Here is a 14,818-nt window from a genome sequence, read left to right on the forward strand (position 1 = left end):
TGCAACGTAGTTGTAAAGAAGAGGGGGCGTAGGCTATTGGAGAGGGGAAAACGTGGGGAGGAGGAGGGTGCTCGGTGGAACTTTATGCGGCTCGTGATAGCATGTTGAAATTGTATATTGGCATTCACTTTAATGAGTGCACAATGATGCTCTTATATAGATATTACAATTATTGAGTTATAGACAAACTCTATGATCACATGTGGGAGACTCAAACTCTAATATTAATGGGGTAGGACTCTGTTAACATATGTGAGTAATAGACAGAAAGTCTATTATCACATGTGAGAGTTCTATTCCAACTCTGCTATCTCATGAGGTAGTCTTGGACTGCAAGTAGTTTCTAGAGTTTGTGCTCACTGAAAATGCCTACAATGTAGGAGAGGTTGTTGAGTGTGAGTATGACTCTAGAGGTTGAGTTCGAGTGGGACGCTAACTGTCCTGATAGGCACCATTTGCTTTCTGCGTATCTTTTACTGAAGACAGCAATCGAGAACTTAGATCCTTTAATTGCTCCGAGAAGCTCAGGCCCAATATCTTGTCCTTTCCACAGATTTTTGCTGTCCATGAAAGCATGGATTCCACGATCCTTGAGAGCCCTGTAAAGGTGACCAACGAAGGAATTGCGAGTGTCTTCGCCTCTGAAATTGATAAACACATCATAACTTGAACTTGAAGAAGAAGAAGAAGAAGATCCAAATCCAACCTGTGGCTCCATCAAGTTTGCAGTATAAGAGCTCTCTATTCACCTACAAATTGGCTTACCTTGATTGAAAAAGCTGGCTCTGTTTCCTACCTAAGACAGAGAAGGCAAAAAAGTGGTGAACAAGGGTATCCGTTTAGGATATGACCACACATAATGTGGCTGCTGCGGGAAAGTCAAGCACTAAGTGTCGATGCGTTTTCTCCCGCTCTCCCCTACTCAGTCCATACATTCTCTCGGCTTTATCGGTGAGAAAAATCAGGGAAAGTGCTAAATCACTTTCCGCTTTGTTGGTGGGAAATCTCTTCCAGTCCACAGGGGAGAACTGGAGATGGGCTCAGGAATAAAGTAATTTCTGAAAGTGGGAAAGATTCATTATCTCGTATTTATAAAATGACATGATCTGAATATGCTAAGATATGATTTATTGCTGCTTGCCGTGCCCATCTGAAGGCGATTTCCAAAGATTGCATATGAGTCACCAACAAAAAGGCCTGGGTGGCAGATCAGTTGTTATTCACCATCTGATTGGAATCAAGTGTCAACTTTCCTTTTTTTTTTGGGTAGAAGCAGTGTCGACTTCAAAGCTGCGTGCAACGTAAGATTCGTCCGGTGACAAAGTTCCGTTTAAATCCCTTTCAGCTCTGTGGGTGGGGAAAAAATAAATAAATAAAGTTTTTCTTTTTAGAAATTAGGCATAAGCTCTGGAGCCTTACCAATTGGACAAGATCAGACCATGAGAGGCTGGATTCGATTTGTCATGTGTCCCAATCTCGACTTCAATAATTTTCCTCTCTCTCTCTCTCTTTCTTTTCATTTTAGGTCAAAGTCTCTGTTCTCTACTTAGACATTAAAACCTATTCTTTCAACAAGTACAGAGGAAATGGAATCAAACTTATGTTCATAGGGTGATAACATTTTTATTGACTTAAATGCCCTTCTATGCCATTCTGGGAGGGGGGAACCCAGTAAATTGGGGTGTCACTAGACTTACTACCAGGTCCGCATCGGCAGTAGGACAAGTCCCTATCCATGAAGGATTGGCCAAAAACAACACGATTGAATAATTAATGTGCTGGACCACCCTTAGCAAAAATGTGTTTTTAAACACATTCTCGTTTTTTACTATTTAAAACATGTTTTCCTGTATGTTTGTCAAAAATACTTAAAAAAAAAAAAAAAAAAAAACAAGCGGCAAACATTTCTGTTCTAAACAGGTTTAAAACACGTTTCCATTTTTTGGCCTTTTTTAAGACTTAACTTGTTGAACATAATGTCTACTTAATTGATCATATCTTTCTCTCATGAACTCTCATCCACTTGATTCTTTCACCGACTTGAAGCTAACTCAATGACCTATATTTCTCTTGATATCACCTTCAACTCAATATCAATGCATGAATCCCAAAATTGAGATACAAATTGATACATTTGCTGAAAAATGTTTCTAAAGTGATGACTACTAACTCAAAGTGAAGATACATTACTCTAAGAGTGTATTGACAATGTTGACAAAAATGAATAACATCATAGCCAAACCACATTGCTCAATAAAACTTGAACATGTGTGGTGTATAAAATTAGAATTGGTAGTGAATGATATTCAATCATATATCAAAAAACTTATAATGAGACATGAGATATATATGCATTAATGTTGGATACTATAGTTATTTTGAACATTAGATGCAAGTATTCATCTAATAATTCCTTCATTTATATGAGTATAGTACCCTTTTTTTGGTCTCGTTTGTTTAAAATCTACATGTTTAAAACCCGTACCGTTCGTTTTTCGTTTTTTGTCGTTCTCTGCTTTTTTGACCGTTTATTTGACCATATCGTTAAAAAAAAATTACTGTTTAAAACCCGTACCGTCTGTTTCTTTTTTTTTACCATTCATGTTTTTGGTAAAAGGGTGTTTGGACTTAGGGACTGACCCATTAGTATTCGGTTGTTTCCTGTGCATGGCATTAGACCGAAAGTCGTCCGATTTAGGGGACTCACCGAAACTTATAACTTACATATTAAAATATGGGCAAGAGATCAGTGTCTCGTTGCATGGCCCTTACATCAGTGTGGGGGCCATTTGAGAGTACACATAATTCAGAGCATCAACATGAATGAAATTTTTACCAAAAAACAAAAAAGCATGAATGAAATTTTTTATTTTATGAGAGGTGGAAAGGTAATTTCACACACTTCTGTGTCTTGCAATAAGCTCCATGCAACTTGAAATGATCTTTTTCTCTTAAAATCTATATAAATATTGGGAGAAAGTTCCCTAAAAGGCATTGTAGCTCCACCAGCGTGATAATCAATAGAAACACTAGTAGAAGCATTAATAGGGAGAATTTCTGCTTTATATGAGGAGTTTGAATTGGTTTTGGGTTGTTCATTTTCCAGTGAGATTTGATTTGGTTACAAAATTTTATGCACCACTAGCCGCGGCAATAATCATGAGAACCACTCGAGGTTAATTTTTGCCAAAATTTTGGATTGTATTGCAATCTGCTGATGACAAATCCACAAAGATAAATAGTAATTTTAGGCAGTGTCACCCTCACATCTCAACTTGGACTGATGTTCATTCCATAGTCTACTGAATTTCAAAAGGTTTCAGCCATTTGCTATTGATCAAATCCAATAGCCACTCAAGCCAATAGACTGCAACTCATAATCCATATCGGTTAGCTCACCTATACAAACAAGCAATAGCAAGAACAAAATGAAGATAGAAGACATGAACTAAAGCTTGATATAACCATTTTGAATTGGATCATCCACTCCAGACTCCAGTGGTTGTTCGCGTTCTTTAATGTTCAATAGGCCCATCCAAATGTGGCTTTTGCAAATCTCTGATAGTCCTCTTTTGATGCTCCTTTCACTTGCTTCTCAGCTACCAGTTCCCCTGTATATTTCATCGCCATCAATACTCACATATAGACTGTAATACTTGTGTTAATGGAGATTTTTATTGTGAAAATTTTGAGTTAACCTCTTAAATAAATACTGCACTTTCTGAGCATCATATCCTCTCTTGCACCTAATGGGAGTAATATTTTGATTAACCAAATCGGTTGCAGAGTGAAAAAGGGTAGTATATACTTAAATTTAACCCATCTTTGGGTACTTAGAACTCATCTTCAAAAGCTACCCATTAAGGAAAGGGTGGCACCTATAAGTCCTCACACCGGGCTACTAACTTCTCATGTAGGATTATTACTTTCCCCTTACATGTGGAAACCCAACAAGTTCTAGTGCAATTAGGTATAAAGGTAAAATGGTCCAAAAAAACAAGGGTAAATCTGTTCAATTTAGTCTAATCCTCACTGATCTAAATCAGTATCAACTGAGACCAATTCTAGTCCTGAAATCCATCTCTTGAGGAACCCCAACAAACTCTATTGCAATTAGGAGGCTTGGGTTCTTAAGAGTGCCTTAGTATGACTACGATGTTGAAACAAGTTCCTCAAAAGATGTCTATATATAAGAAATTATAGATAAGTTATGATAATTTGCAAGATGATATTGAAAAAGCAGCTGGTTAATTAAAAAAACAGAAGTAGAAGATTCGAAGGGTTAGATTAGAATGCTGCAAAAATATAAGGTCTACTCATATATGTAATGCTCACCAGAAAAGCGATCCCCAATAATCGCTGCAGTATTCAGAATACTAACTCGTTGAGCAACAGAGAAGGACCAGCCCCATCATCTTCATCAAGAGCATGTTTATTATGCTCTCATTACTCCTCTCCTCTCCCTCTGCATCGCCCGTAAAATCATTAGTCTTCTCCTCTTCTTGCTCAGGAACAAGAGACCTAATGGATTGATTATTGAACATCTCCAGGTTAGGCTCCTCTTTTACTAGGAAGAGGTTCAGATCTGTCACAGTGAAATAGAAGCCACGATCACGGTCATCTTCTTCATCATCATCATCAGTATCATGAGGAAGATTTTCTTGATATATTTCTAATATCTCAATGGTATCTCCACACTCCAAATGAAACCCGAACCAATCAAGCCCTTTGAATCTGTGAACGTGCTCTGAATCTCGGTAATCAACCCCTTCCAAACTGTGATCGTGCTCTTTTTGTTGATAAATTTCTACCAACAAATTGTGATAGTCCTCTATATCTCGATGATCAAACCCTTTCGATTTGTGGACGTCTTTTGTACCAAAACCAAAATTGTAAAGTAACCCTTTCAATTTGTGAAAGTAGGCTTCTCTATCTGGATTTGTCAAACTTTTTTCTTGTTGGTAGAAAGCTGGATTCATCAATGCGATGTCTTCCATTCTCAGCCTAGTTTCACAATAGGTTATTTTTTGGTCTTTGCGGCTATGGATACGAGCTTCAAATTTCAGAGTTGTATTTACTCGTACTACATCGTCCTCCACTATGCCGGCAAGTAATCGATCAAATCCGCTGACTCTCATAGAAACGTGCATAATTAACCTGTTGCTAAAGATCTCATCACCATCAGGAATCAGGTATTTACGAAACAGATCTTCATGTCTCTCTTGCAAACGTATCCAAATTTGTCTCCGGCTTTCATTGTTATACCACCGACATGCTGGTAAGGTAGGGACCTGTCAATAATATCAGAAGGTTTTGTAAAAATTTTACATACCCCAACAAGAAAAATAATAATAATAATAATAATATGGCAGTTGCTAATTAGGCATTATATAGACAGAAGATAAAGGACATCACCTGGCCATGCGTTTGCCGCAAATAATGAACACAGATTTGATCGACTCCACACATCAATTCTAGCACACTGAATCCACCATAACTTATCCTCACAACTCCTCTTTTTAACTGCTCTTCCTGTACGGACATACTCTTGAGGCACAATAACTCCAACCTTTTTATGTTATGCATGTCCCATGACCTTACCACCGATTGACAAATACGAAATTCAATTAAACTAGAGGGCAACTTTGGTATGTATCGAAGCTTGGCACGTCCACCTAGGAGAATGTAACGTAAAGATGTCATATTTTCCATTAACCTTGGCAGTCTCACTAGCACAAGGCAATTTGAAAGATCTAATACCTCCAGCTTTTTTAACTGTCCAACACCATCAGGCAATGCTTCAATTATTGTATAGTCCAAGAAAAGCTCAACCAAAGATTCTTTTAGATCACCAATAGTCTCGGGCAAATTTCTGAGTAAAGAGCAATTACTGAGTATAAGCTTCTGGAGAGAACTCAACCCACATATACTGTTCGGGAGTTTCTCGAGAGAAAAGCAGAAGTCCAAGTTCAGGTACACAAGCCATTGAAGCTGCCCAATGGACTCATGTAAATTAACCAAGAAACGGCAACCATCAAGATATAACCTCTCCAAATGGGGAAATCCTGAGAAGTCGGGAGACTCAGACAGATTCAAACAACTACTGAGTTTAAGGACTTTCAATTGTTGAAACAACTGTCAAGACAAAGAGACAAATATAACATTTTAACGTCTAGAAATATACGGATATAAATTGAGAGAAAAGAAAGAAAACTATTGCACACCTTATTTCCAAACCAATTATTCCAAGCTAGTCTAAAATGGCCATGGCTTAAGTCGAGCATAACTATTTCTTCATGATAAAAATTGCAAGATAGTTCTTCCAATGGACAACACCAACTCAACCATCTCAACGTAGGAGGAAGACACTGAAAGTTCCCCTCCAAAGTTGCTTCATCAACTTTTAAGAATCTTAGATTGGTCATCTTCTTAAAAATTTCAGTATTTAAACAAATGTGGTTCAAGCTAAGGGAGAGAGCGCCAACCATTTCATTCTCCTACAATATAAAAACAGTTCAAGTAAATAGAATTGATAGCAAAAAGTATGTAGAAGCTTTGTCAATGCACTCCCTATTTACTATGTTTGGTCTTAATGCACTTTATTTCAAAGTTTAATATGTTTATAATCTTCTTCTTCTGTTTTTTGCCGCTAGGACATTTATATTAATTAAAAAAAAAAAAAGATGCACACTTATTTATATATTAGAATCTCATGCTTAGCTAGTGTAAGAGCAGAGGATTAAAAAAATAAATAAATAGAAAACAAAATAGTCTCTTGTAATTAGATCTTACCTCACCACCGTTTAATACTTTCATGATATTTTCACGAGACCATAACCTGATATGATTACCAAGTTCTATAAGGCTTTGGCTGTTGGCAATTCGTCTTCCCATGTCACGAATTTGATCATGCATCAACAAGACTTTTGATTTAGTCATATGCATACTTGTACACATTTTCCGCTCACTAATATTTAAGAGAGATTTTCTCTTGAGAACTTCTAAATGGTATCTCGGTTCAAAGCCACAAGCCTCCCATATGGAAATTATGATTTCTTCCTCATTTTCTAGAAAAAAACATGCAACATCAAGAAACATTTTTTTCTCAATATCATCGTGCAAATTATCATAGCTTATCCTTAACTTTCGATAGACATCCTTATGAGGAACTTGTTGTAACGTCCGAATCATGCTTTTCCATACATCTTTATTCCTTTCTATAGATAAATCAGAACCCAAAACCACCAAGGCTAAGGGCAACCCTCCTGTTGTGTCCACTATATGAATTGAAAGCTGCATATAATCTTCAGGAGGTTGGTCCATATAAAAAGCATAAGAACTAAACAATTGAAGACTCTCCTCTGTATTCAATTCATTAGGCTCGTATACTTTTCTATTATTTTGAGGAATTCTACCTAAAATGCCATGATCTCTAGTTGTTATAATTATCCTACTTCGAGGACCAAACCAACTGATATCACTGGCCAATGCATCGATTTGGCTATGATGGCTCACATTATCAAGAATCAGAAGAATATCTATTTTCCCAAGTCTTTCTTTTATCAATCTTGATCCTTCTTTGGGGCTGCATAATTTAATTTCCTCCCGAAAGACTCTATAAAGAAGCTTCTCTTGCAATAAATCAATACCGTTGGGTTGTGATGCTTTCTCTCCGACTTCATCAAGAAAACAACTCTTGCTAAAATTTCTAAAGATGTGATTGTATACTGCTGTCGCAATGGTTGTCTTCCCAATACCACCTGAACCACATATTCCTAGAAACTGAACATCCTGATCAGAACTAGTTTTTGATAGTAGAGATAATACATCTTTTACACGGGATTCTAATCCAACAGGGTGTTTCACATCAATCAAGGGGACACTACTCAGTCGAATCCAAGCATTTTGAACAACTTTCTCCACTAGCTCTGATTGATCATCCCTGCAATTAGTTCATAGAAAAAGGAAGATAGAAGTCACAAAAAACATTGGTAGCGTAAGCTCAAATTCTACAAGAAAATATGAAGTGGATTAAGTTTCTCTGATGGAAGAAAGCTTATAATCAAGTTATATTTCTTTTCACTGCAATCATAGAAACTTGAAAGCATAAATAAGAATATTAGATACGACATGGATCATATATAGAAGTGATATTTACAATTTTTAGGGACTTAGACTTACCCATCCTCAAAAACCCATCCACTCTTATCACCTACCGCTCGCAAAGCGTCCTTCCATCTCTGCAGAGTTTCGGGCGTCTCTTTGCCATGTTTTTGAGGTGAAATCTTAAAACTTGCAGTATGATTCTTAACATCAGATGTCTTAACTTTGTAGAAAATAGGGAAAATGATTTGACCGATGCTTGTATGACAATCCAGCATTTGAACAAGCTCCCTGAGGCACCATTTGCTTTCTGCATATCTTTCACTGAAGACAGCAATCGAGAGCTTGGATCCCTTAATTGCCCTTAAAAGCTCCGGCCCAATATCTCCTCCTTTCCACAGATTTTTGCTGTCCATGAAAACATGGATTCCACGATCCTTGAGAGCCCTGTAAAGGTGACCAACCAAGGTATTGCGAGTGTCTTTGCCTCTGAAATTGATAAACACATCATAACTTGAACTTGAAGAAGAAGATCCAGATCCAAGCTGTGGCTCCATGAAGTTTGCAGTAAAATAGCTCTCCTTTCTCATACAAGTTGGCTTACCTTGATTGAAAAGGGTGGCTCTGTTTCCTACCTGAACCAGAGAAGGAAAAAAAAGTAGGGTGAGCTGACGCGTTTCTCCCTCACACTTCCCCACTAGGCCACAACAACCTGTCCCCTTGTCTTTTTGTCATTTTTTTTGGTGGAAGAAACACATGACTACACCTAACCTTCATATCATATTGTGTATGACATAAAAATCAATCCGATAACGTGATATGTCAACACTCTCATTTGTTCCTCTCCCTTTTGTTTTTTTTTTTGGAAAATTATCTTCTATCATCTCTGTTTTTTAAATTTATCTTAAAAGCTATCCTACAAAATAAAAAATGGAATGTATATATTCTTTTTTTTTTTAAATAACAAGTGATGACATGTCACTGTTGTTATTTTGCAAATAACAAGTTTACCTCCCTCAAGGTAAACTGACTGTTTCACCCTGTGACGTAAAAACCCCCTATTCATGCGACCCAACATAAAATCGAAGATTTAGGGCTTCTCTTCCAACTCAGGCGACCCAACATTTAAGAAATATTCCGATCAATCTCCTCCTCTTACGACGAAGATCACCTAAGGATTGCCTCTTCCGACTCAGGCGTCCCAACTTTAAAGAAATATTCCATTCAATCTCCTCCTCCGACTCAGGTTTAGAGTTTCTTTTGCCCGAGGAGATTCTTTTTAGATTTTTCCTCTCCTTATTTTGCCTCGATCCTTCGAGGAAGAGGGAGAGAGAGGTGGGAATACTTCCCATTTTAGGCGATTGCAGCCGCAGAGGGAACACTCTCTACTCCCCTTATTCTTTGTCTCCATTCGGCCAGCGATTGCAGAGATTAGCCAGGTAACAAGGCGATTCAGGAAATAGTGGGTTGAGAATGGCGGGGCAAAACCTGTCACAAGAAGATCAATTCGATACATATTTTAGGATAAGGGATTTGGATCGTGACGGGAGGATTAATGCAACTGAACCCATTCCCTTCTTTAAACATACAAATTTGGACAAGAAAGAAACTTGTGTTAGATAACAGCAGATGTAATGATCGACTTAATGAAAGAAAAGGCCTTCTGCTGTTAAGCATGAGGTTGAGGAACTTGCTAGAAAGGTTTAAGATCTAGGCTCTCAATTTACCATTGCAAAAGACACTCTTCATGATCTTCAAAGGGGAAAAAAGAATTATCTCAGAAAACTCTTTTTTTTTTTTAAGTAATTAAAATCAAAGTTTGTTCTGATTCTAGAATTTACATGAGAGCTAGTTTGATAGCATTACCTGGGGTGGGGTCTGATCAAGAAACTCGTGGAGTTGCAGAGATCAGAATTGGGCGGCGATTTGATCGAAATGGGTTGATTCAATGAGAATGAGAACAGAAAGGTATGTGCTGGAGGTAATGAAAGGAATCCAAAGCGAAGAAAGAAAGCAAAGAGAAGAGATTTATGGAAAGTCATCCATTTGTTAGCCATGTTGCAAGATTTGCAGTGCACTTAAAACGTTGGAGAATAGTTGAGACAGAGGGAAAGGAGGGATTTCAAGTTGGAGATATTGAAGAGATTCATGCATCTCTGATGCAAGGCTGCCACCATTGTTGCAGGATTTTTAGAGTTCTTATCCATGAAAAAGGTAAAAGATTATTTATTTTTCTTTTAATTCAGAATCTTGAACCTTTCTGTGGGAAGAGCAATCTCGCCTCTAGACAGACAGAGAGCATCTTTGTGGGCTAATAGTTATAGAGAAAAGAAAGAGATTTAAAAAAAAAAAGAAAAAAGAAGAAGTAAGGTCAAAAGGGTCTTTTTTACTTTAAACTAACGTTGCTATACATCAAGAGTACGGCTGATATTTTTAAGAATTTAGGATGGATTTTGAGGTAAATTTAAAATATAATGATGGCACATGATAATTTTTCTTTTTTTTTCCAACGCCAAGTCACCCTCGTGGACCCCACCACTTCCCATTGGCCACCAATCAGTGGGAATTGATGGCTCTGTTTCCTACTCCTTCAAATAGAGAATTCGAAGGAACAAAGCGGTGAAGAAAGGGAATTCCTTTGGTATATGACCATATGGCATGGAATCAAGTATCGATATTGGATCGACTGGATTGATTGTATCAAATCGGTATGACTGAGATTGATCTTGATACTTGACCGATCCTGAGACAAGTATCAGTATTGTTCTAGATATCAGATACCAATCCGACCCAATTCATTTAAAAAAAAAATATTTTTTAAAACTTAAACTCATGGATGAACAGAAGAGAGAAAGAGAGAGAGAGAGAGAGAGATGTGCCGATTGGATGAATCCCATTGCAGTAGCGGCGCCGTTGCAGACGTCTACGGTGGAGGCAAGTCAAACCGCGGAGGAACACTCGAGTTCTCTCTATCAAAGGTGTTGGTGTATGATGTCTTGTATTCCGTCGCAGTTTAATTCAGGGAGTATTGGTGCAGCACCTAGACAGGCAGAACGGCGGTCCCGCTAGCCGATTAGCGGGCCGTGGGAATTGCAAGGGGGCAGGAGGCCCCCTGCATAGCAGGGGGTGTAGGGTGGCGCAGCCCCCCGCTCGAATTTTTTATTTGAGGGCAATTGTGTACTTTTCGGATTAGGGTTTTTTCGCTATATATTTGTAGCGAGGGTTTCTTTCTCTGTAATGCAAGCAATACTAAGAGGTGTGAGGACGAGCACTGTAACCCTATTCTCCATTGATAATGAAGCAGGATCTCATCTCACCGGGGACGTAGGCAACCTTGCCGAACCTCGTAAAATCCGTGTGCATTGTTTATTTTGTTTTTCCATTATCTTCTGCATCGTTTTAGGGTTGCGTTTCTATAAAAGGTTGTTAGCATTGGGAGCTACCGGGGGTAGTGCGACCAATTTCCTTTAAGAACGGTAGAGGTGGAGGTGGAGGTGGTGGCAATGGTGGAGAAGGTGTGGCCTTTCCTTTTTTTCTGATTTCTGGTAATTAAATCGATGGTGGTATCGGTGTTTATTGGAGTTTTGGAGTGATTCACACCATACAATAGATGCCATGTAAGATGGGGGAGAGTTTTAGGTTTTAGGTTTTAGGTTTTAGTGTTTGAAACCAAATCTTAGGGATTAGGAAGAAGAAATATAGAGATACAGTTACTGATTTGCTCTGAAGATGACGGATGTGATCCTTCATGTCTACGATGTGGCAAATAGTGGTTCTGTTAAGACGAATAATACCACTACACAGATGAACAAGATCTTCAAGGATCGTGTAGGTTTGGGAATTTTGTTCTTTTTTATTTTCTGAATTTTTTTTGGTTGGATCGAAATCTTGGTCTTTTTCAAAGATACATAACGATTGCTTGAAGAAAAAAAAAAGACTGATCCTAGCCGATACCATGACCGATCCTAGAAAACTGTATGATTTTTTATCCTTTACCGACTCTTGATCAATCCTTATTGATACTCATTCGTATCATATCATTTTTTTGCTGTGACCAATACCGATATTGATACAGAGTTTTAAAACCTTGCCACAGGGCGAATTGTGAAGAGAATAGGGGAAGGGGTGCTGGAAGCCTCAAACTATATAGAACTCACCCTTGAAAGCTAGGTAATGGATTGTTTGATTCTCAATTGAAAAGGAGAAATTATTATATGGGGAGAGAAAGAAACAAACAAAAAATTCAAATATGGGGTTAGACCTAGGAGTGAGCAAGTAAAGGGCTATTTGATTTTGTTTCCAGAAACGGTTTTTCCGTTTTTTCTGTACTCAGAAATGGAAAAACACCCCAAAACCCGTTTGATTTTTCTGTTTCGTTTCACTAATTTTTAGAAACAGAAATAGAAATTTATTCCTATTTCTATGTCTGGAAACAGGAATGGAGAAATAAGTTAGACTCGTTTTTCTGTTTCTAAAATCGAGTGGGAGCGACAAAAATTATGAAAAACCTAATACTTCACTCGACCTACGCAAAACCCTATCTTTTGTTGAAACCTCTCACTATCCAAATGCGGCGATTTCAGCCTGGTTGTGCGAAGCTCACAGTTTTGGATTTCCTTCAACCTTCTGAAGCTCATCTTCATGAAGCATACTTGCAACTCCAATGGCATGCCTTCACTCATGAGTTGCATTCCTATAACGTCGTGTCTTTACTCATGTCTTGAACTCGACTACACTGTTAAAAACGTTTTGGGAAACAGAAAAATCAAACACCTTTTTGTATTTCTAAAAAATCGTTTCTAGTGTTTCTAGACACAGAAACAGGAGAAACAAAATCAAACGGACATCGTTTGACAACGTTCCTAAAAATGCATTTCTGCGTTTTCCTGTTCCTAGAAATGGAGAAATAGGGTAAAAAGCGTTTGATAATCTTGTTTCGTTCCACCTGTTTTTAGAAACATAAATAGGAATTTATGAAAATTTATGTTACAAGAAACGGTTGTAATGAAAAAATTTATGTTACAGGAAATGGATTTGTGCCTGATAAACAAAAAGTGAGAAGTATGACTCTTCCCAAGCTCAAAAGTAATGGAATTTTTTAAGCTCAAAAGTGAGGAGCATATTACCAAACAACAATGTGTACATAAATCGATCCAAGAAAAAAAGTTTATCAAACACCCAAAAATCGAACATAAACGTGAAAATTCATTTCTACTATTTCTGGTCACATAAACTGCAGAAACGTTATCAAACAGTGCCGAACATGGCATTTTCTTTTTCATTAAATAAAAAAGATAAAAATAAATAAATAAGAGGTTAGCTACGTGTATCCATGTAACTTTCCCGAAACTAAAATATCCATTGGTTAGTTCACCTATACAAACAAGCAATAGGAAGAACAAGATGAATATAGAAGACATGAACTAAAGCTTGATGTAATCATTCTGGATCATCCACTCCAAACTCCAGTGGTTGTTCACATTCTTTAATTGAGTTTTTGCAAATCTATGATAATCCTCTTTTGATGCTCCTTTTACTTGCATTTCAGCTACCCATTCCCCTGTATATTTCACCCACATCAATACTCATATATAGACTGTAATTACTTGTTAATGGGAATTTTTATTACGAAAATTTTGAGTTATCCACTAATAATAATTACTTTCTGAGCATCATATCCTTTCTTGTAGCTAATGGGAGTGATATTTTGAAGAACCAAATTGGTTGGTGAGTTTAATTAAAAGGGTAGTATGAACTTACCAACAAGTGTGAGAGGACAGTTTGAAGTGAGTTCAGTTGAGCTGATGTGTTGCTATAGATGAAGCCAATATTTTGTTGCAGAGTCATGTTGTTGAACATATCAGAGAAGAGGTAGTAACAATGGAGGTCAATGACAGAACCTCTAAGGTCACTGGCTAGAGAGAAGAGCTCCTTTGGATCAGATGGTACCAAGCAGTTGGAAATCACCCAATAGACCCTCCATGAGTGTCTCCTTACAGCTTTGTGACCAGTTCAGACCTGCAAAGTGATACACCTGGTGAGAGAGGCTCCTTGATGAGCTCAACTGCATTTAGGCTTGGATTCTTAGAGTACAAGCTGGATTCCAAATATTGGTCTCCATTCCACAGGAAAAAAAAAAGAACTAGGAGGGTTAAATTAGAATGCAAAAACTACTAATATATAACTCTCTCACCAGAAAGCAGTCCCTAATCGCTGCAGTATTCACAGTACTAATTCGTTGAGGATCATAGAAGAAGGACCAGCCTCATCATCCTCAAGAGGATGTTTATTATTGTCTCATTACTCCTCCCCTCGCCCTCTGCGTCCCCCTTTTCATTGGTCCTCTCCTCTTCTTTCTCAGGAGCAGCAGTAATGGATTGACTATAACACATCTCCAGGTTGGGCTCCTCTTTTATTACAAAAAGGTTCAGCTCTGTCACAGCGCAACAGATCCCACGTTCAAGGCTATATTCATTATCAGCATCATCATCATCATGAGGAAGATCATCTTGATTTATTTCTAATATCTCAATAGTATCTCCTCCTTCCAACTGAAACCCAATCCAATCAAACCCTCTGAATCTGTGAACATGATCTTAAGGCATAATAACTCTAACCTTTTCATGTTATGCAAGTCTGTTGAGCTTTCAAGTATTTCACAAAGACGAAGTTCAATTAAACTAGAGGGCGGCTTAGGTATGTATCGAAGATTGGC

General features: G+C 37.8%; 2 protein-coding genes across 4 annotated transcripts in view; both read right to left on the reverse strand.

Annotated features, from left to right (window-relative positions):
* LOC122094364 (disease resistance protein Roq1-like) overlaps nucleotides 1–718 on the reverse strand; it is an 8,128-nt gene extending 7,410 nt beyond the window's left edge. The window contains exon 1 of the mRNA XM_042665139.1: nucleotides 438–718. Coding sequence (XP_042521073.1) covers nucleotides 438–718 — 281 coding nt within the window. The remainder of the gene's footprint in view (nucleotides 1–437) is intronic.
* Nucleotides 719–3,268: 2,550 nt separating this feature from the next.
* LOC122088941 (disease resistance protein RPV1-like) lies at nucleotides 3,269–10,378 on the reverse strand. Of its 3 annotated transcripts, XM_042658327.1 has the most exons (8): nucleotides 9,970–10,378; nucleotides 9,115–9,591; nucleotides 8,182–8,738; nucleotides 6,793–7,942; nucleotides 6,225–6,497; nucleotides 5,416–6,135; nucleotides 4,336–5,291; nucleotides 3,269–3,611 (listed from the first exon to the last, which is right to left on the reverse strand). In XM_042658327.1, exons 3-7 carry the CDS (start codon nucleotides 8,691–8,693, stop codon nucleotides 4,377–4,379), a joined length of 3,570 nt encoding a protein of 1,189 aa, XP_042514261.1. In that variant the 5' UTR covers nucleotides 8,694–8,738; nucleotides 9,115–9,591; nucleotides 9,970–10,378; the 3' UTR covers nucleotides 3,269–3,611; nucleotides 4,336–4,376. The 3 variants fall into 3 exon arrangements, with proteins under 3 accessions (XP_042514261.1, XP_042514267.1, XP_042514272.1); XM_042658333.1 differs by lacking the exon at nucleotides 9,115–9,591; XM_042658338.1 differs by lacking the exon at nucleotides 6,225–6,497 and having other exon boundaries at nucleotides 8,182–9,591.
* Nucleotides 10,379–14,818: the final 4,440 nt, after the last annotated feature.

This window comes from Macadamia integrifolia, chromosome 2 (genome assembly GCF_013358625.1).
Source record: "Macadamia integrifolia cultivar HAES 741 chromosome 2, SCU_Mint_v3, whole genome shotgun sequence".
Taxonomy (NCBI): Eukaryota; Viridiplantae; Streptophyta; class Magnoliopsida; order Proteales; family Proteaceae; genus Macadamia; species Macadamia integrifolia.